Raw genomic sequence first — 21,041 nt, 5'->3', positions numbered from 1 at the left:
TAACGATGCAGTAGAAACCACCAAACTATTACACTCACTCCTAATTCTTGATAAACTCAGAGGTACTAAAGGAAGTCACACGTGTTTACTAGTTTCTACGCAGACTCGAAACAGGAGACAGATGCAAATCATTTAGCACTGAGGGGTTAGCTAAAACCTGTCACTCAGAGCCAAAGGGCAGATAAAAATAATGTTGCTATTTAGCATGCTCAGGAAAGATACATGAGGTAATTATTTTGCCTTTCGGACTGAAATTCAGGACAAGTACCAGAAGTAACAATGTAAATGTAGTAAGCATGTCCCCCTCTATGCCAGGTAAAGTTATTTGGCAATTACAGTCTTGATCCTGGCACCATTTCTTTAAAAAACTATAGCACTATTTTTAAAAATAGTTGAGATTTTTGTTTTCATACAAATACCCATATGTTTGCAAGAGAAAAAAGTAGAAGAAAAATATTAAAATGCTGAGTGGTTTGGTTTAGTTAATGAGATTACAAATGATTGGTTTTCTGATTGTAGCTTTCACTATTTTATACAATAAATGTGTATTACTTTTATCATCAGAGAAAAACAAATATCTTTTTAGACAGTTGACCAAAACAAACGAATTCCTGATCATAGTACCTGTAGAATTCACAGGAAGCCATCACACATCTCTTCCACTTTCCAAAGGTCAAGGGTGAAAAGAGGGCATTTCCCCAGCCAAGCAGGAAAATCCAAAGAGAAGCTGCAGGGAATCTCTGACCCTCCAGAAGGTGGATGACTCTCAACAGATATATCTGATTTGTTTGTCCTTGCTTTTATCTGCCAGCTTTTTGATGACTTATAAATATTCTAAAAAATCTTTACTTTTTGGATATAGCTAATATGGAGCCAGTTAAACAAATTGAAGTGTCTGTTAGCAGAGAATATAGAAATAAGATCTAACTGAAGACTACCAGTGACCAAAGCCTAAGGAATATACAGAAGGCCACTGTAGATTTTACAGTCCACTTTCTCTCAGCTTCACTATCCCAGCAATGACCTATATTCACTTCTCCAGCAAGAAAGAATATACAGGCTAACTTCTAGATAGATAGCACTATCCTAGATGCTGTGGTGAATACAAAAGAAATAAGGTAGAGCCATTCTCTCTACAGCATTTATAATCTGATGGGAAAAGATAATGACATACATAGCAGTAATATTTAAATAACACAAGACAACATAATTAAATGGCTAAAGGAGCTGTACAGATAAATATTTAAGGCATTTAAGAAGGACTGCTCATTCCCTGGCTGGCATGGTTCAGTGGACTGAGCACTGGCCTGCAATCCAAAGGGTCGTTGGTTCGATTTCTGGTCAGGGCCATATGCCTGGGTAGCGGGCCAGGTCCCTGGTGGGGGCACATGAGAGGCAGCTACACATTGATGACTGATGTTTCTGTCCTTCTCTCCCTTCCCCTCTATCTAAAAGTAAATATGTAAAATCTTAAAAAAAAAAAAAAAGGACTGCTCACTATGAAGTTATAGTTGGGAAAGGTTTCAGAGAACAGTTTTGATAGTTATCAGAAGACAAGTGTAGTCATCAAAAAAAGCAAAGTCATTGGAATAGAAAAGGCAATGACAAGTCTGGATGGACTGAAATAAAAATGAAGTTTGGGAACAAACTTCATTTACCCATCTGATAAACCATTATTTGATTTAAGAATGTCTGTAGGAAAACCTGTGTACCAAACACCATGCTAAATATGACAGAGAGATAAAATATTTAATCTCATAATAATTTTCCAAGTAGGTATCTTTATTCCCATTTTCCAGACAGACACTGAAATGAGTTAAACAGAGAAGTTAACCAATTTGCCAAAGATCACCAAGAGAAGCAACAGAACTGGAATTCGAACTCGGGCCTGCTAGACTCCACAGTCTGTGCTCTTTTTTCACTGCCCCATGGTACCTCTTCCCCAAATATAGCTCTGACAACATCACTCAATTGCATCTTTTCCCATCACAGCGTATCTTCTTACTCTCAACTATCCAGTGTTCCCCTGGTGATGTGATCCTCTACACATCAAAAGGCTGCTCTCAGGAGAGTATCTCAGATAAAATGAAAACGACCAATAACAGTTCACCCTGCCCAGGGGTACTTCCACTATTACAGGAATCAGAGTCTTAAGTTAGAAGGAAACTCTAATATAAGCCACTTGGTGAAATATGTACCTTATTATCTCAGGGGAGCAGAACAAGTTTGTATCTTACAATGTCCATTTTCACAGCTTACAGCTATTGCTCACACAGTGAAAATCTTACTCATAATCCCTGAGGGTCTCCATGGAAGTCTAACCAGCCTGGACCTAGGACACCAAAGGCCAGATGTGGCTGCAGGTTTGCTTCAGAAGGGAGCTAAGACCTGGTATTTCACATTTCAAGTATATGACATAATAAGAAAACCTAAACAAAATGTATTTGACATTTAAATTGTTAAATGTTGCCCCGAAGTGTGCTTTCTAATAATATTATAAAATAAATTTTTACTGACTCTGGGAATCAGGAGCACTATCTTTATTGCTCTCACCTTTTCTACAATCAAGGATGCTACTGTACTGCTACAAGGATGTACCAAATGGCAAAAGTATCATCTTTCAAAGAAACTGAAATAAAATCCACATGGAATCCCAGAGGGAGTCGAGATGAGTGGGCAAAAGAGCAGTCCTGAGAGACACTGCTCCATGGACAAACTGTAAAAACAGCCATCACTGACTGTCCGTTTGCTAAAACCAGAATGTGTTAATAGACCAAAAGTCTACTTTTGATAACCTGAAAGTTCCCCACCAAGTATTTTAATGAGCAAAGCAATGAAAAGAGTTTCAAAATGATTCAAATTCAACATAAGAAAATTCCCAGCAAAGCTTAGAAAATATATTGAGTTATATGTTTTACATAGAAAATAAAGGTGGTAATTTAGAAATGAAAGTGTTTCTCAACAAAAGTTGTTATATTCCTCACCCTAAACAAATCACTTTCTACAACATTTCCATTTTATCAATGTTCTAATACGTATGCCAACAGACTTTAGGGGTAGAACTCTTTCTGAAGTAGCAGAAAGAAGAATGTTGCCCTTACGTATCTCGATGGTTCCTCTAGGTTCTGGTCGTTCATGTCAGTAGGAACAAGCCGGGTAGCCAGTGGTCCCTCTGCAAAAGGCTTTGGTAACTGGCCCCTGAACTCAGATGGAATGAACTGAAGTTGCCAACTGTCAGAAACATAAATAAGGAGAATAATTAAAACATAGGGGGCACATATTGCTAAATGTACTTGAAATACACAAGCCAAAAAATGATGTAAAAAATACTTCATTTCCCTTGGAGATAAAATATTTCTACTAAAACCTCAACCAGGGAGCATAGAGGCAGAGGTCAAAATTCAGTCCAAATTCATTGAGAAATTTTAAACTCTCAACCCATTTCACCAATTCTCAGCAATGAATATGTAACCAAATGGTCATACCATCAAACACCAGAGAAGCACCAGAGTTTATTGCCAATTACAACTTACCAAGACTAAACCAAATTCATCAGGCATACAGAGAAAAGAATGAAACGTAAGAATTCACTATGGGAGAAGGACTTGTAATATCATAAGTACCTTTAGTTCTGAAACTATTTCAAATGGAGAGGCAAAGGTAAAGTTAACATTTAAAAAACAAGTTGTAGCCCTGGCTAGTGTAGCTCAGTGGATTGAGCGCAGGCCTGCGAACCACAAGATAGCAGTTCGATTCCCAGTCAGGGCACATGCCGGGGTTGCAGGCCAGTTCCCAGCAGGGGACACACAAGAGGCAACCATACATTGATATTCCTCTATTTCCTTCACTTCACCTCTAAAGATAAATAAATAAAATCTCTAAAAAAAACAAACAAAAAAAAACCAAGTTGTGATTTAATCATTAATGGCTGATACAGGATCTTCATCAAGCACAACATACCACCACCAGCTAATCTGTTAAAGCCAGTCCCCAATGGAGCAAGGTGACTCACCCTAACCTGACTTCCCTTTTCTCAAAATAGCACTCTTCTCTGTCCAAATTAAGCAAATAGAAGGAACTCAGAACCTATGTTATTATATGCAACAACTGACAGCTTGGACAAAAGTGGTACAGATGTCCTAACCACAGCTTCCTCTAATATCCACACATTGGTGGAAAACTTCCACTGTTGTTGGATGACAAACATTTCTTCTCTAAAAACACTCATCTTACCCTGGCCAGGTAGCTCAGGTTGGAGTGTTGTCCCATATGCCAAGGTTGGGGGTTCGATCTCCAGTCAGGGCATATACAAGAAGCAACCGATGAATGCATAAATGAGTGGAACAACAAATCGATGTTTCTCTCCTCTTTCTCAAATCAATAAATTTTTTAAAATTTTAAATAAATAAAAATAAAAACACACTTCTTGCTAAAGTTTCTAGGCGAATTTTAGAAGTAAATTAATATCAGATCATTATGGAAATATAAATGTGAATCCTGAGGGAGAGCCACTAGCAGGGGCCCGGGGCCACGGTGATTTTAGAACTTCCCAGACCTCTGAGGTAAGGGCAGTGCAGGGTGCATGACAAACACAGCAATCAGTCTACTGAACCTGCGCAGTGGGTGCACAGTGCAGACCCCACAGCTCTTCGAGATGGTAATTAAAAACTTTTTGTGAAAAACTAAAACAAAAGAAAAATTAAGAGGACATTGCCATAGTATTGCTATTTTACTCAACTTAAAACCCTGAATTACCTGGCTGGTGTAGCTCAGTGGATCAAGCGCAGGCCTGCAAACCAGAGTATCTCGGCTTGATTCCCAGTCAGGGCACATGCCTGGGTTGCAGGCCAGTTCCTGGCAGGGGACGCATGAGAGGCAACCAACCACACATTGATATTTCTCTCCCTCTCTCCTTCCCTTCCCCTCTAAAGATAAATAAATAAAATCTTAAAAAACAAACAAATAAAAAAACAAAAAAAACCCCTGAGATTAAAGGACAACTTACTTATCAGGCAGGAGGAAGCTGCTAGGAAATCGATACCACTCTTTTCCTACACAGACATTAATAGGTCGTCCTTCTGGGACAGTGTGAATGGTTGGGTCTGTAGCAATTCGGTAAAATTCTGGATATAAATCGAGGGGTGCATGATAGCCTGGAAGGGAAAGAGGTTTGTGAAAACCAAAAATGAGTAAGTAACATGAGATTCTGACATGTAATTACAATGTATTTAATGTCCCACTGTAATCTATGTGAAATTAAAGATTATAAAAAATATATAATCACAGGATTTGAACCCCAAATCGACACCCTAAGTTTAAAATTTCCTTAATAAGGAAAAAGCATCCTTTTAAAGGAAAAAAACTCAAGAATAGGAAAAAATACAGTTAATCACATTTAAAGGAATCTCAATTTTCTCTTCAATCTGAAGATACAGAAGTCATATCCCAGGCTCATGATATCAAGTCCACAGGTTCTCCCTATAGAAAAGTCCTCCTCCAAGGTTAAGCAGAATTGTGTTAAACAATCACACATTAAGCAAAACCCAAAGTGAAGTACCTCACAAGTCTGGATTAAGGCATTCTTGGTACACTTACCTCTGAACAGCGCCACGGAGCGAGAAAAGGATAAGAGTCCAAACAGGAACAGTATTCCTAGTGCCAGCCAATTTGAAGTCACGGTATAATGCTCTAGGCGGTATCGCTGAAACATGAAGTGGTAACATTTCTGGAAGGAAAGAAAAACTGTATTAAAAAAAGATATGCCATGCAGAATATATGTATTCAGAAAACATCACAGTAAAACAAAGAGTGAAAAAGTAGCACGAGGTTCTATCAAAGATCTTGAGCATTTGCAAACAGTGAGGTACCCACTTCAAATTCTAAGATTAAAGCAAGCTCCATTAAGACCTTAATGTCAGCCTGGCCAGTGGGCTTCCCAAGAATGAAATCTCAGTAGTTTCACAGGAAAATTATTTGTATATTTCTCTAAGTTCTTAAAATGCTAATAATTTATTTTTAAAAATTTTAAGCAAATGCTACTTTGTACTTTCTTCGATATATAAAGTATCAATCTATTTTGATATAGAGTATTAATCTTTACTTTCCTTGCAGACAAGTTTTCAGTATCAACAAAATATCTCATGACCAAATAAGAAGAAAAAGGAATTTCTCTCATAAAAACATCAGGAAAAGGTTGTTTACTATCTGCTAAACTATATAAACTAAATGGATATCATTACAATACATTTATAGATACAAGGTCTGCCTGGAAAAAGTCCAGCCATGGTTAATATAATGAGAACAGTATGTACAATATCAGTGTAACCTGGCAGCCAAGGAGAGTGGACTGGAATGAGCAAGAATGAACAATGATGACTTCACTGTACTAGTCAGTGGAGATGGTAGATGCCATTGAGTGAGCACGGGTACTGTGTGGCTATTGTATTAAAAATGACTGAGTGAGTAGAGCAACAAATCTGCATCAGATTTTGTATTAAGCTTGAACATTCCTTGTTGAAACTATCCAAATAATTCAGAAGCCTGCAGCTATGGAAAACTGGTGATTGGCAGCTTCACCATGACAATACACAGCTCAAGCATCACATCCCTGCAGCATATTTTGGTGAAACATCAAATCACCCAGGTGACTCAGCCCCCCTACAGCCTAGATTTGGTGTTCTGCAAATTCTGGCTTTTCCCAAAACTAAAATCACCTTTGAAGGGGAAGAGATTTTGGACTATTAATGAGATTCAGGAAAATATCACAGGGCAGCTGATGGTGATTGGAAGAACTGTGCGAGGTCCCAAGGTGCCCACTTTGAAGGGGACTGAGGCATCACTGTCCTATGTACAGTGTTTTTTATATCTTGTATCTTCTCTAATAAATGTCTCTATTTTTCATACTACATGGCTGGATCATTTCTGGACACACCCTGTCACACATTAATTCTACAGTCTTTGAGTACCATCCCAATAGATTTCTTTCCTTCCTTCTTCCCCTCCTAGACTAGAACTACTTTTGGAAAGCAATTTGCAATACATAACAAGCACCATAAATATGTTTAGACTTCTATATTTTGGGAAATCTGTTGTAAGTCAATAATCCAAATACCTAAACAAAGATATTTATCCCAGCATTATTTATAATACTGAAATAAGTGAGCAACCTAAACTCTAACATAAATTATATTTGATCATTATAGTATAATCAATTCAATCAACATTGTATATTACAGATTACATAATAATATATATTATAGCCAATCCAGAACATTATTCTGCTATTAAAATGATGGGTATAGATATGACAACATAGAGAATATTATGATATATGTAATTATATTAAAAGGGATATAAATTATATGTAAGCTTAGATGACAACCAAAATATACTTTGATATGTGATAGGCAAAAATTTGGGCAGGTGTTTTGTTAATGTGGTAGGACTAATTTAGAAAGTTGTAAAAGAAAAATTACCTGCAATGAAGTTTGATTACTTTTATAATTAATTAAAATTATTTAAAAGTATCATCCTGACATGAATGAGCCTCAACAACATTATACTAAGTGAATGAAGCTAGTCACAAAAAGACCAGACATTTTCATTCCATTTATATGAAATGTCACAAAATAGGCAAACATGCAGCGACACAAAGTAGATTAGTGGTAGTTATGACTGGGGAGATGTGGGACAGGGCTGTAACAACAGCTAGAGAGTGCAGGGTTTCTGAAGTGATGAGGACATTCCCAAAGTGAATGTGGTGATAGTCACCCAGATCTGAAGGATTACTAGTGGGTTGGCCAAAAAGTTCATTTAGTTTTTTTCCATATGATGGCTTTAGTATGTGCTTAGTTGTCCATCATTAAAGAGCAGACATTCCACCCATTAGCTCTGCTTGGGTGCCACCACTCTGTGGTAGGCCCATACAGTGACTTAAAAATACCTGGATTCTGGTTGGTAACAAAGTCCATTAACACACAAATTAACACTGCAAATATGTAATCAGCAAAAAAGATTACAATCAACAGCTAAGCAATCACTACATTAAGCTTTAATAATATGATCTATATCAGGTTTAATGAATGGATAAAATAAATATCTTAGGTGGAAGCATTTTGTAATTTGCCTTTAAGCCTAAGGAACAATTTAAAATGTGAAACAGAATGAAGCTGATATACATTTCCCTGAAATTTACCTGAAGTGCAGACAGGGCCACAGCACCACAGAGACATATAAGTGGATATACAGGGAAAAGAAATCTCTCTTCTTTGTGTGGCTGGATGAAGAAAATTATAAACCAGATATACATTGGAGCCAAGGTAAGCCAATATGGGTGGCCTAAATTCTGAACTGCAAAACACAGAAAAATAGCCACATTTCACCATATTAGAACAAAACAACATATTGTGTTTCAATGGTCTCTTTACCTCAAACATGAAAAGGACACCCCATAAAATGTATTAATTCTTGTATTCACACTTTCTCCAGTACAATAAAAAAGTACAAAGAGGTATATATACTTCTAACTAAACTCTCCCAAAGAGCTCCAACATCTAAATGGAGGCACAACACGGGATTTGGCTAGAACAAATGGAAATCGGGTGAATGGGAAATAGAACTTAATTTCTACACTAAAAGAATACAAAATGTCTTCTCTCTTTAATGAGTCCTGCTACTAAGACTAAAGGTTCCTGAGATTAACCAAAAGCATGACATAAATTCATTCTTGGGTTTTAATTCTTATGTTGTGTTCAATACATTAACCTTCTTACTTATACACTAACTGGTCTGTTCACATTGCTACAGATGAGCCCTGGCTGGTGTAGCTCAGTGGATTGAACACGGGCCTGTGAAGCAAAGGGTTGTGAGTTCGATTCCCAGTCAGGGCATTGAACCATGGGACCATGCCTGGGTTGCCGGCCAGGTCCCCAGTAGGGGACACATGAGACGAAACCACACATTGATGTTTCTCCCTCTCTTTCTCCCTCGTTTCCCTTCTCTCTAAAAATAAATAGATAAAAATCTTTAAAAAAATAGCTACAGATGAAAGGAAGACAAAAAGAGCCAAATTCTCAAATCCATCACTGGTTTTTATTAAGTCATAAATGATAAAAAGTTCACTTCAAAGCAAAAAATTTAAAAAAATTCTTAAAGGAAGTTTACTGAACAAGTTTTCTTTTCTCTCCTACAAATACCTATCCACTCTGAATCCCAGAATTGGAACCAAAGTGTACTTAATGCAGGTGAAAGAATTAAAGAAATTTAATGAACACTGAGACCAAGCATCTGCTGCAAAGTTCTTATGGTTAGGTGCATACACACTACGTGATAATCCTGTAACCCATAGTGAAGGCACCCCCCTACTATGCTTATATTAGTAATAATGAAGTGTGTATAGAATCACTGGCAAGTGGTAGATACAGAGCGCCCCCTGTTGTCCATTATGTCTACAACGAACAAGTTCAGAAGAAATGACTGTCAGCAAGATCCACCATAAAAATAAAATTTTAAAAACCAAAACTTTTAATTAAAAAAATCCACCTGAGTGATGCCTCATTAACATGCATAAATTATCTGTATTTTTTGTTAAAGTTTATTTATCGATTGATTTTTGAGAGAGAGAGAAATTTATCTGTTGTTGCATTCATTTATGCATTTATTGGTTGCTTCTTGTGTGTGCCCTGACTGGTGATCAAATCCACAACCATGGCATATTGGGATGATACTCTAACCAACTGGGCTACTCACCAAGGGCCTGAATTATCTGTATTTTTAAAAATATTTTATTAATTTATTTTTAGAGAGGCAGGAAGGGAGGGGAAAAAGAGGGAGAGAAACATCGATGTGAGAGAGAAATATAGATCAGTTGCCTCTTATACGTGCTCCAACCAGGGAGCAAACCCGCAACCCAGGCCTGGATCCTGACTGGGAATCGACCTGGAGACCTTTTGCTTTGTGGGATAACACCCAACCAACTGAGCCACACTGGTCAGGGCAATTATCTGTATTTTTGAAGAAACTCTATAGCAGGACTGTCAAACTCATTTTCACCAGAGGCCACATCAGCTTTGTGGTTGCCTTCAAAGGGCCAAAATAATTTTAGGACTGTATAAATGTAACTACTCCTTAACAGTTAAGCAGTTGAAATTACATTCAGCCCTTTGAAGGCAACCATGAAGCTGATGAAATGGCCCCCGGTGAAAAATCAGTATAACACTCCTGCTCTGTAGGGATAAATAGTCTTCAACTGCAATAACAAGTTTATCTCTTACACTTTTCATTCTAAAATTTTATCATGAGATTTCAAGCTATAATTTAGGATTTGTCCCTTCCTAGGAAGTACAAGGTATGTCCAAAAAAGTCCAGCCATTGTTAATATAACCAGAACAGTTTGCACAACATTAATAGAACCTGGCAGCCAAGGCGAGTGGACTGGAATGCGCATGCGTGAACAATGATGACACCACCGTACTAGTCTGTGAGGGCAGTAGAAGCCATTGAATGAGCATGTGTTCTGTGTGGCTGTCACATTCAAAATGACTGAGTGAGTAGAGCAATGACTTGGCATCAAATTTTGCATTAAGCTTGAACATTCCTCCATGGAAACTCTTGGGATGATTCAGAAGTCCACAGCTATGGGCAACTGGTGACTGGCAGCTTCATCATGACAACGTGCCAGCTCATGCATCATGTCTTCTGCAGCTGTTTGGTGAAGCATCAAATCACCCAGGTGTGTCAGTCCCCTACAGCACAGATTTGACACCCTGCAACTTCTCTGGCTTTTCCCAAAACTAAAATCATCTTCGAAAGGGAAGAGATATGAGACCACTGATGAGATTCAGAAAAATACAATGGGGCAGCTGATGGCAATTGAACTGAAAAATACAATGGGGCAGCTGATGGCAAGGTGCCTACTTTGAAAAGGACTGAGGCATCACTGTCCTATGTACAACGTTTCTTGTATCTTGTATCATCTTAAATAAAAGTCTCTACTTTTCATATTACATGGTTGGATACTTTCTGGACAGACCTTATATTTTACGTTGGCGTTTCCTTAATTGAAATAACCTATCTTTTACAAGTAAACAATCTTTTTCTCTTCTGTATCTCAAAGACTAACAAATGCATTTTAAAAATATGGCCTAAAATTTTGAAATGTCCTCCATATAATATACAAAGTCAAAACAACAGTTGTACTACATGATGGAATAAGTGGGTAACTTCTTTCTTAGTTCTTTAAATTTTTTCTTTTTAAAAAGTACTGTTGCTATTATAAAATACATTAAAAAGTATAAATAAAAAACAGAAAACACTCATTTTCTTACTAGGTGGACATTATACATTTTTAAACCAAAATTGGATTTATACTATAGAAAGCAGCTTAATGTATCTTTTCATATTTACAGTACAAACATTGCCAAATTTTCCATAAGCATACATTATTTTCATAGTCAGGAAAAAAGTTCCTTTTCAGAAAAAGAAAAAGTGATCCTTAAGAAATACAAGAAATGGAGGAATCAACTGTCAACTCAACGGAACAAAGAGCTAAATACAAATGTGGGGCACGGCAAGACAAATGGCCTCCTTTCCTCAGAATCTTCAGGAGAAAAAGATGTAACAGGGTGCAGCCAAGAGTGGGGCCTCAAACAGGGATTTGGAATAGGGTCCAGAGCTCAGGGTATCTAGGAAATATTAGAAAGACATATAAGATGTCCTCACCACTTCCCCCACAGGTGTGAGTTGGGGGAAGGGACAAATGGAGCAGGGCCATTGAGAGCTGTTTTGTACAGCAACAGCTTTGCAGCTAACCTCTGGCCTGGTCATTTAACATATCTATAACCTTTAAGTGGTTTCATAGATGTTGAATAGCTGTGGCCATGCTTTGAGCCAGGGGGGATGGAAAGTGACTTCCACCCGAGATGTAACTGGGAGCAGGTCCCCCAGGCTACAGTGCCTGCGTTGAGAGCTTGGACATTAGTTCCACTCCATGGGGCCACACCTGCCCAGACTCATGATGGCAGTCCAGCAAAGCTGGAAGGATACAGGAGTGCTAGCAAGTGTAGCCAATTGTGGGAGGAGTCAGAAATGGGGCTGCAGAGAAGGATTGGTGTGAGGATTTAAACCCAGACACGGCAGCCATTGAGAGGGAGGACCACATGGCTGTGGCAGTGAAGAGACCCCCGCACATCTGGCAGAGTGGGGACCCCTGCAGCTTGGGTGGAGAGAATCACCATGTGGCTTTAACAGAGAACTCAGCTTTGGCAGAGTAGTGACCTGCCCCCTCAATGCAGCTTGGAGGAGAGGAGAGACCCACACAGTTTGGCCAGAGTGCAGACCCCTGCAGCTCTGGTGAAGAGAAGAACCACACAGTTTTGGACAGATTGGGGACCCCTGCAGCTTTGGTACAAAAGGACCACGCAGCTTTGGGGTGCTCCTTTTGGCCACATGGCCCAGGAAGCAGGAGAGGCTTTGCCTGGAAGAAGGGTGAAAGAACTCTTGCCAGTAGGCCATGAGAAGGTGCCACATGACTTTGGATTAATTAGAGATCCTGCCTGGATGGCAACACAGCTGACGATGCCAGTGCCCCGAAACACAGAGGTTTGCTTCTTTAAGGAAGCACTCTGCGGGTCTGAGGATACCCAAAAACAACTTTGATAGTGTAATGAAGACGTTAGGTCACTATTTTAAGTCTGTAGAGCATTAAATAAACATTTCCTTTCCTTTTCACAGATCTCTGGCATTGAGAGATGTCTTTCCTATCTGGCTGTGGACATAACAAACCTAGTAGGGGGTCCTTTTGGCAATAGTATATCGTGACCCCCATTCCCCTCTGTCTGTTCAATAATAGTGAGCGTGGAAAACTGTCAGGAGCTGACCAGCAGCCGTTCCTTGACACAGTCGGGACAGATGAGATGCACCTGCACAGCAGAGGCAACTGTAGCTGGACTTCCTGCCTATCTCTCCCCTGCATGTTTGTCTTTGCGATTAATAGGTGGTGGGATTTTTTAGACACCTGCATTTCAGGGTCGATGATCCGCATAATTCCAATGAAGTTACACAAAATAATTTCTTGGCCAGAGAGCAAAGTCCCCCCTAATGAAGTAGCCCCTGAATATGTAAAAGTTGATGGAGTAACAGCCCCTCTTCTGCCTTGGACAAAAGTATATATTAAGTAGAATTAGACAGATAAAAGAAGCAGGACAAGCTAATTAACTATTACAAACTAAGCACGTAGAAATAAATGCCCCATGCTTAATTATAAGAACTTTAATAAATAATAAGATATCTAAAGCTCTATACATACAGCTAGCTCTAATTGTCTGATTTATGACACTCCTGGTCAAAATAACCTTTGTTTAATATAACTTCATGCCATGCACCTGCTCCTTTAATGTTATGTATCAATTTCTATAAAAATAAAGCTTAAATCAAACTCAGAGAGTCAGGTCAGACCCACAGAGGCTGGCTGTTCTCCGGCATCCAGCCAGGTGTCTGACTCTTCATTTGTCGCTTGCGCCATCCATTCTTTGGGGACTGAACCCTGCCAAGGCTGGACCCTGGCAGAAAACCTCTTAAAAAGCTTAGGGAACAGAGTATTAAAAAATTCAGTATACGACCTTTGTTTAATCCTGCTTTAAAACAAACTAACTGTAAAAAGCTATTTTTCAGACAATGAAAATCTGAATATCAACTTGATATTAGATGACTTTAAGGGATGACAGCATTATAATTATGTTAGTATAGTTAGTTAACTATTAATATTAGAAAGGAGCTGTGGATGGTGTGGCTCAGCAGCCTGAGTGCCAGCCTGCAAACCAAGGGGTCACTAGTTCGATTCTCAGTCAGGGCACATGCCTGGGTTGCAGGCCAGGTCCCCAGTTGGGGGCGTGTGAGAGGCAACCACACATTGATGCTTCTCTCCCTCTCTTTCTCCCTGCCTTCCCCTCTCTCTAAAAGTAAATAAATAAGTAAATAAATAAAATCTTAAAAAACAAAGAAAGGAAGCACAGGGAATCAAATATTAAGCTTAATGAACTAGGGAGTGGAAACAAATATTAAGCTTAATAAACTAGGAGGCTGAAGCAGATACTAGAGCAGCTTCCCATTCAGTTTACTAAGAGGCTACGGTATAAACAGACTCACAAACACTCCAGGGGACTGCTGCTGAGGAGCCTGAGTCCTCGTAACACAGGAAACCTCCTGAGGAGCACACTGCTTGCCCTCCAGTACCCACTGTTGGAGGGTGCACCAGCAGGTGCTTCAGCATAGAAGCCTGTCCGTCTAACTAGGGGGTGGACCCATCATGAGCCCCCAAAACTTGGGAAGTTGATTGGTTATTTTAAAAAATCTCCTGTTTATAACCCCAGGGGAACAATGAAACCACCTCCTCTCTATGATTCTGATTTGTCCCGCTTACTGGACTTTTCTTTCTACATAGCCATGTGGCCTTAGCAGTCGCATGGCTAAACTCCAAACATAGGCTCCAGGTAAGAGCCTGGACACAGCAGCACAGTTGAGAACATGAGCTAAGCTAGAGAGATGGGGACTGAGACCACACAGAAACTCTGGGCGCTGGCCTTTGTTTCAGCCTTACTGAACACATGGTTGGACTTTTCCCATGGTGGGATAGATAGAGATGGGACACTGAGATCCCAGGAGGGGCACTCTTTTGATTTTGAATCAAGCACCCAAGTAAATCTTACTACCAGACCTCATCTTCCCTTGTGGGTCCCTGGAAATGCTTTTTCTCAAGATACTGCAAGAACTTCACTTCCACCACCAACATCTGGTGAGCCAGGACAAGTGGGAGGAGCTGTGGCTTGCAGTAAAACTCCTTGATCTTTGCCCTGGCTGGGTGGCTCATTCGACTGGAGCATTGTCCCAAGCGCCAAAAAGGTTGTGGGTTCAATCCCCAGTCAGGGTGCACACAGGAGAGGGCCAATTAATGTTTCTCTCTCACACTGATGTTTCTCTCCCTCTCTTCTTTCTCTCTCCTCCCCTACCTTCCTCTATCTCTAAAATCAATAAACGTACCCTTGGGTGAGGATTAAAAAATAAACATAAATAAAGAAAAAAGAAAACTGCTCGAACTTCACTTGTCTCTCCTCACCCCTCTGCTACTGCCTATTTCTTCCACTTATCGTATCACTGTCCCAGCCCCATGCAGCTTAGACTGTAGCTTGGGAATAATCTGTCCTGTATGCAAAACGGTCCCAGTGCTGTGGGTTCCTGCAGGGCAATGAACATATGGGTGCCAGTGGAACACAGAATGCAGGGAGCAAGCACACACCCACTGCTGCCATGGATTTTACTCCTAGCACATGAAACCCCGAGTATGCCCAGCTAGTACATCTCCACCTTCTGCACAGGAAAGGGGACTTCCTACAGCCACTGCCAGGCCCAGCTGATCTGAGAGCAATGTGTGCACACAGCTCCATTCCCCTTTTGCCTTCTCCCGCTGTCTCAGACTGTGCAGACTCCCTGCTTCCTGTGGCTCAGCAACAGGAGCCTGCAGACAAGACAAGAGGGCGGGTGCTCAGGTCCCTGCTCAGAACCTGGCTTGGGGATTTCCCCTCTTCCAGCAATTGCTGTTTGCTTTTATACCCGCAAAGCCTTGTATCTGGAAGTCTTCTCAACTGATAGTCTTACAAATTCAGAAACTGTTTTATGATTTGATGTGTTCATTAACCTTTCTGTTCTTCCTTCTGTTTTCATAGGGTGTATGCCTATGAACTTATTTGCCTGGTTGCTTGTTTACATGGCATAGGCCTCTCTTTAGAAGCCCATGTACATCACCTTCTCCTGAAGTAAGACTCAGTGGTTTGGCTGGATTGACTTGTGGTCAGGACTCGCTGGATGAGTCAGTGAAGTATGGGGCAGTCTATTGGTTTCACTTAAACTGCTTTCCTTTTATGCCCTAATGGTTCAGATACAAAGGGCCCAAAGGTCTTTGTGAGGGAAATCTTAGAATGTTCCCAAGCAGAATTTGAGTTAAATACGGTAAATGAGAGCGCTTTAGACAGGTGTGACACACCTTGGTCCAGGGAAGCCACTCCTCCAACCTAATCTGGGACATTATCAAGTTAGTCTCTCCATCTCCTGGTTCTTACCTCTCAGCAGACCTTTAGTTGCTATAATTTTCATTTTTAGACTATGTCTTCTATCATTCTTATTAAATTTGTCGCCTCGAAACCACAAGGAACCCAGCTTATCCAACATCGCCGTTCTCTAGACATCACGTATGCTGCCTCTCAGGCACAGATGACTAACCTGGACTTTGCAAAACCCCTCTTCCCTGTATAAAGACTCTCCTTCCGTTTTTGCTCCTTTCCTCCTTCAGCAGATAAGAAGACCCTCTGGGCCTGGGAATAGGCAGGACTACGATCTTTGACAGCAAAAATCAGCTACAGAGGATGAGGCCTTCATCTATTTACCCTTATAAGATTACAAGGCCCAAAGTCTTCATAGAGAAAAATATTAGTGTAGTTAGCTGATTATTAATATAAGAAAGGAAGCACAAGGAATCAAATATTAAGCTTAATAAACTAGGGAGGTGAATAAATATTAAGCTTAATTTAATATGCTCAAAAGCTGAAGCAGATATTAGGACAGCATTCCACTGAGTTTACTAGGAAGCCATAGTACAAATAGACTCATTCACACATTCCGGAGATAGCCACCAAGGAACATTAATGCAGGGCAGACAGGAAACTCTCCTTCAGGGTGCTGCTGGCTGGGTGCTGGACTCCCAGAGGGAGGATGCGGGGAAACTCCTCTGCTGGGCACGTGTGCAGTGGAGACCAGATGACATGTGAGGAACTTTTTGACGTGAGCAATAGAAGTCAAGATAGTGCAAGGGGAGGCATTTCTACTTAATATGCTCCCACTAGGTCCCACTAGGGACCCACTAGGTCCAGGAAAGAGATTGGTTGGGAGGAGGGCCCAACTGAAGCCAGTAAAAATCCAGAAGTTGGGTTGGATGGTTTCAATGGCACCCTATTCTTTACCAAGAACCAAGAAAATATATGGAGGATTAACAGGAACCTAGTGGCAGCTACTGGTAGAGCCTGCCTGCTTTCTATGTCCCTGAGGGTTAATTCCCTCAACTCCAATAAAATTTTGCCATGATGTTTAACCTTCTCCACACATGTGCCATTTGATATTCTTTTCTCTTGACACTGCAAAAGAGCTGATTTTCACCAGCAACAGTTGTGTTAAAACAGCCCTCACACAAAACAAAAGTAACTCTGAAGGCTGTTATCATAGTCTATTACTATAATATAGCGAATTTTTCATAAACCAGGAATAGTAGAAAAGCGGAATAAGGGGTGGAATGGAGGTGTCACAGGTGGGTGCAGGTAACCAGGTTCTTGGGGATCGGGACAAAGATTTGAACTAAACACCCAGAGTTTATAGCAGAGAACATGGGAGCAGGCCAACTCCAAGCAGAGATTGACCTCATGGGCTGGAGGGACTCTATTCTTACAGGGCGGATCCTTCCTGGCTAGTTTTGGCAGGCTTTTACTGTGACAAGTAGTTGTAAAGCTACTGTACATGTGGTCTCTCCCATGGTTTTCCCAGACCGGCCACCAGGGAAGGGGCTTCTACAATGTTACCTAGTTGACCCCCCTTCTCCTGGAAACCCCCTGTACTAGGTTCGCCTTTCCCTTTGCCAGAGAATTATAGCTCTCCATGTTAGAGATTGGTGAAAAGGAATTATTAATTCAAGTTATACAGACTTAAGAGTAATGACTTAATGTCCTCATCAAAATCCCAAAGTCCCTTAAAACACCCACAAGCATACATGGTCCTTCTTTCCCCTTTTGCCCAGTCTGAGGTACAGTATCTCAGGAAAAGAAATAGAAAGCCGCATGGTGGTTCTCTGCTAAAGCTGCATGATGATTCTTCTCATGGCTGTGGTGGGGAGGGGGGTCCCCCCATTCTGGCCAAAGCCGCATGGTTCTCTCTGCTAAAGCTACATGGTGATCTCTGTCACATGGCTGCGGGAGTCCCCATTCTGGCCAAAAATACTAGGTTCTCTTTCCAATGGCTGCCACCAATCCCCATGCCAATCTTCCACTGAAGTCCCATTTCTGACTCCTCCCACAGTTGGCTACACCCGCCAGGACTTCCATATCTTCCCAGCTTTATTGGGCTGCCATAGTGAGTCTGGGCAGGCGTGGCCCCATGGCGTGGAGCCAGCTGTCTCCAAGCTCTAACACAGGCACTGTAACGGGGGCTGGGAAGTTGCCTCCCAGTTACATCTTGAGTGGAAGTCAGTCTCTTCTCCCTGGCTCAAAGCATGGCCACAGCTATTTAACATATCTATGAAACCAGTTAAAGGTTACAGATATGTTAAATGACCATTCTAGAGGTTATCCATGAAACTGTTGCTATGCAAAACACCTCAATGGCCCTGCTCCATGTACCCCATCCCCCCAGCTCAGGCTTGTGGGGGTGAGGGCATCCCATATTTTTTCATTTTTCCTGGACACCCTGAGTTCTGGATTTCACTGCAAATTCTTCTTTGGGGGGCCCCCTGGCCACACCCTCCTACAGAGGGATCAGTTTCATGGCATCCAAATCAGACTGAAAAGTCTGAAATAAAATCTCTTTCCAAGCATCATATAAATTTCTGCTCAAATCTGTCTTCCATAAAAGAAACTATGAGCACTGGATATCCAAAGCCATGACAACTTGAGAAAATACTGGCTGTGCAATACAGAAGCAGAGCAAGCAAGTGACAAATTAAAATTTTCACAATACTGCAAATATAGAAGCAAAACAAACAAACAAAAAAGCATCATGCTCCTTAGGAAGTGCAAAGCTTCTCACTTCAGGATCCAGTTTGGCTTGGTTCTCAGATTTTGGTGGAAGTAATTTCCCAAAGAATGTTTGCCTCTAGCATTATCTTAAGCCATCTATCATGTTAACACACACTTCTTTACAAAACAGAAGACTCAGGTTCACAGCCACCACTGCTCTCTAACGCCAACACCTCCTCCAGCTTGCCAAGCTCCAGCCAAAGGAGAAGGAGGGTAAGCAAAGAGGTCCCTATACCATGGTTCATACAAAGCAGACTGCCCACAGATCAACCAGTGGTACAGCACCGAGAAAACAACTGGCTACCAAAGCCACTCTCGAGAGTGTGCCCTCTACTGGAGGGGTGAAGAAACCTCTTCGTTACAGACCTGGTACTGTGGCACTTCATGAAGTTAGACATTATCAGAAGTCCACTGAAATTCTGATTTGCAAACTTCCCTTTCAGTGTCTGGTGCGAGAAATTGCTCAGGACTTCAAAGCAGATTTGCACTTCCAGAGTGCAGCTACTGGTGCTTCGCAGGAAGCAAGTGAAGCCTATCTGATTGGTCTTTTTGAAGACACCAGCCTGTGTGCTGTCCACGCCAAACTGTAACAGGGTGCAGCCAAGAGGGGGGCCCCAGAAAAGGATTTGGGATGGGGTCCAGAGCTCAGGGTGTCCAAGAAATAATTAAGATGTCCTCACCGCCCCCAAGGGAAAGGAACAAATGGAGCAGGGCCATTGAGAGCTGTTTTGCATAGCAACAGTTTTGCAGCTAACCTCTGAAATGATTATTTAACATATCTATAACCTTTAACTGGTTTCATAGATATGTTAATAGCTGTGGCCAAGTTTTGAGCCAGGGAGAAGGGAGTGGCTTCTACCCAGGATGTAACTAGGGGCAGGTCCCCAGGTTACACACAGGTTACGCACCTGCGTGAGAGCCTGAAATTGATTGGCTCCACGCTATGGGGCCATAACTGCCCAGACTAATGATGGCAGCTCAGTAAAGCTGGGAGGGTATGAGAGTCCTGGCAGGTGTAACTGACTGTAGGAGGAGTCAGAAATGGGGCCACAAAGGAGGATGGGTACGGAGATTTAAACGCAGATGCAGCAGCCATTGGGAAGAGAGCCATGTGGTCTCAGCTGAGTTAAGACCCCCCTCTTGCCGAGGTGAAGAGGAGAGACAGCCACAGAATTTGGGGCAGAGTGCGGACCCCCTTTTTCCCAGGTGAAAGGGAAAACCATGCAGCTTTGCCAGAAAGGAGATCCCTGCAGCCAGGTGAAGAAGAAAGACACATGCTTTTAGTGGAGTGTGGACCCCTGCAGCTTTGGTAGAAGAGGCCCACACGGCTTTGGGGTGCCCCCTTTGGCCAAGTGGCCTGGAAAGCAGGAGAGACTTTGACTGGAACTGGGTACAAAGAACTCTTGCCAGTAGACCGTGAGAGGGTGCCACATGACTTTTGGATTAACTAGAGAGAGATCCTGCCTGCACGGTGACACAGCTGACGGTGCCAACGGCCTGAAACACAGATGTGTGCTCTTTTCCTGATTTACAGTACCTGGAGTTGGGACACTGGGAGAAGGGAGCACTGTGTGGGTGTCTGTGGTTATCCTGAAGTACTTTGATATTTTTATGGGGACATCGGGTCACTACGTTAAATCTGTATAGCATTAAATAAACATTTTGTTTCCTTTTCACAAATCTCTAGCATTGAGAGATATCTTTCCAATTGGCGGTGGACATAAGAGCCCAGTAGATATTAGTATTCTGTCCTTGGGAGGGGCCCCTGTTCTGTAGCAGTTTTTGGCATCCCTAGGTGGGCCAAATATTGCCCCCCCCTCGGACCTATTGTTCGGTAACAAAACGTGTAACAATTATGCCAAAAGACATCCTGCTAGCACGCCGCATATGTGGAGAACATGCTTAAGAATCCACTATGATGGGAAACATTTCATTCTTTAAAATAAAAAAAATTCTCTTCTTCCTGTTATTAGTAGTTCTGGACGTTTGATATTTTTTTTCCATGGGGTCAAAAAGGTACCTAAGTATATGACTGCAAGTGGAAAATAGGGGACAGAAATCAGGTATTGGCTGTTTTTCCATTTTCATTTGTGTGTGATTTTTTAAAAAATATAAATGGGGGGACATAAAGCATTAATGCAAGTCAAGGTGTTTCACTGAACAAGTTTCAAGCAGTTCAACTTTACAACAATATAAATAAACCTGTTAATTTTTCTG

At 41.3% G+C, this 21,041-nt stretch overlaps 2 protein-coding genes across 3 annotated transcripts in view; one reads left to right on the top strand and one right to left on the bottom strand.

Moving 5' to 3' along the window:
- ALG9 (ALG9 alpha-1,2-mannosyltransferase) overlaps nucleotides 1-21,041 on the bottom strand; it is a 159,350-nt gene that overhangs the window by 83,011 nt on the left and 55,298 nt on the right. For both annotated transcript variants that reach the window (XM_037136170.2, XM_037136169.2), the window contains exons 10-13: nucleotides 8,195-8,349; nucleotides 5,596-5,725; nucleotides 5,006-5,153; nucleotides 3,102-3,231 (exon numbers count right to left, since the gene is read on the bottom strand). In XM_037136170.2, the coding sequence (XP_036992065.2) occupies nucleotides 3,102-3,231; nucleotides 5,006-5,153; nucleotides 5,596-5,725; nucleotides 8,195-8,349 (563 nt within the window). The remainder of the gene's footprint in view (nucleotides 1-3,101; nucleotides 3,232-5,005; nucleotides 5,154-5,595; nucleotides 5,726-8,194; nucleotides 8,350-21,041) is intronic.
- On the top strand, nucleotides 19,061-20,730 carry LOC119042447 (histone H3.3C-like). The gene is made up of 2 exons (XM_037136171.2): nucleotides 19,061-19,403; nucleotides 20,663-20,730. The coding sequence occupies exons 1-2, from the start codon at nucleotides 19,061-19,063 to the stop codon at nucleotides 20,728-20,730; spliced, it is 411 nt and encodes a 136-aa protein (XP_036992066.2).

Source organism: Artibeus jamaicensis, unplaced genomic scaffold (assembly GCF_021234435.1).
Source record: "Artibeus jamaicensis isolate MK-2021 breed Jamaican fruit bat unplaced genomic scaffold, CSHL_Jam_final contig_585, whole genome shotgun sequence".
Classification (NCBI taxonomy): domain Eukaryota; kingdom Metazoa; phylum Chordata; class Mammalia; order Chiroptera; family Phyllostomidae; genus Artibeus; species Artibeus jamaicensis.
This window is presented reverse-complemented; position numbering and strand designations above follow the sequence as displayed.

Excerpts from the sequence above, each read along its gene's own strand:
- LOC119042447 (XM_037136171.2), top strand. The coding sequence starts at position 19,061 with ATGGTTCATACAAAGCAGACTGCCCACAGATCAACCAGTGGTACAGCA. Across the intron at positions 19,404-20,662 it reads CAGCCTGTGTGCTGTCCACG|CAAAACGTGTAACAATTATG; the intron begins CCAAACTGTAAC and ends ATTGTTCGGTAA.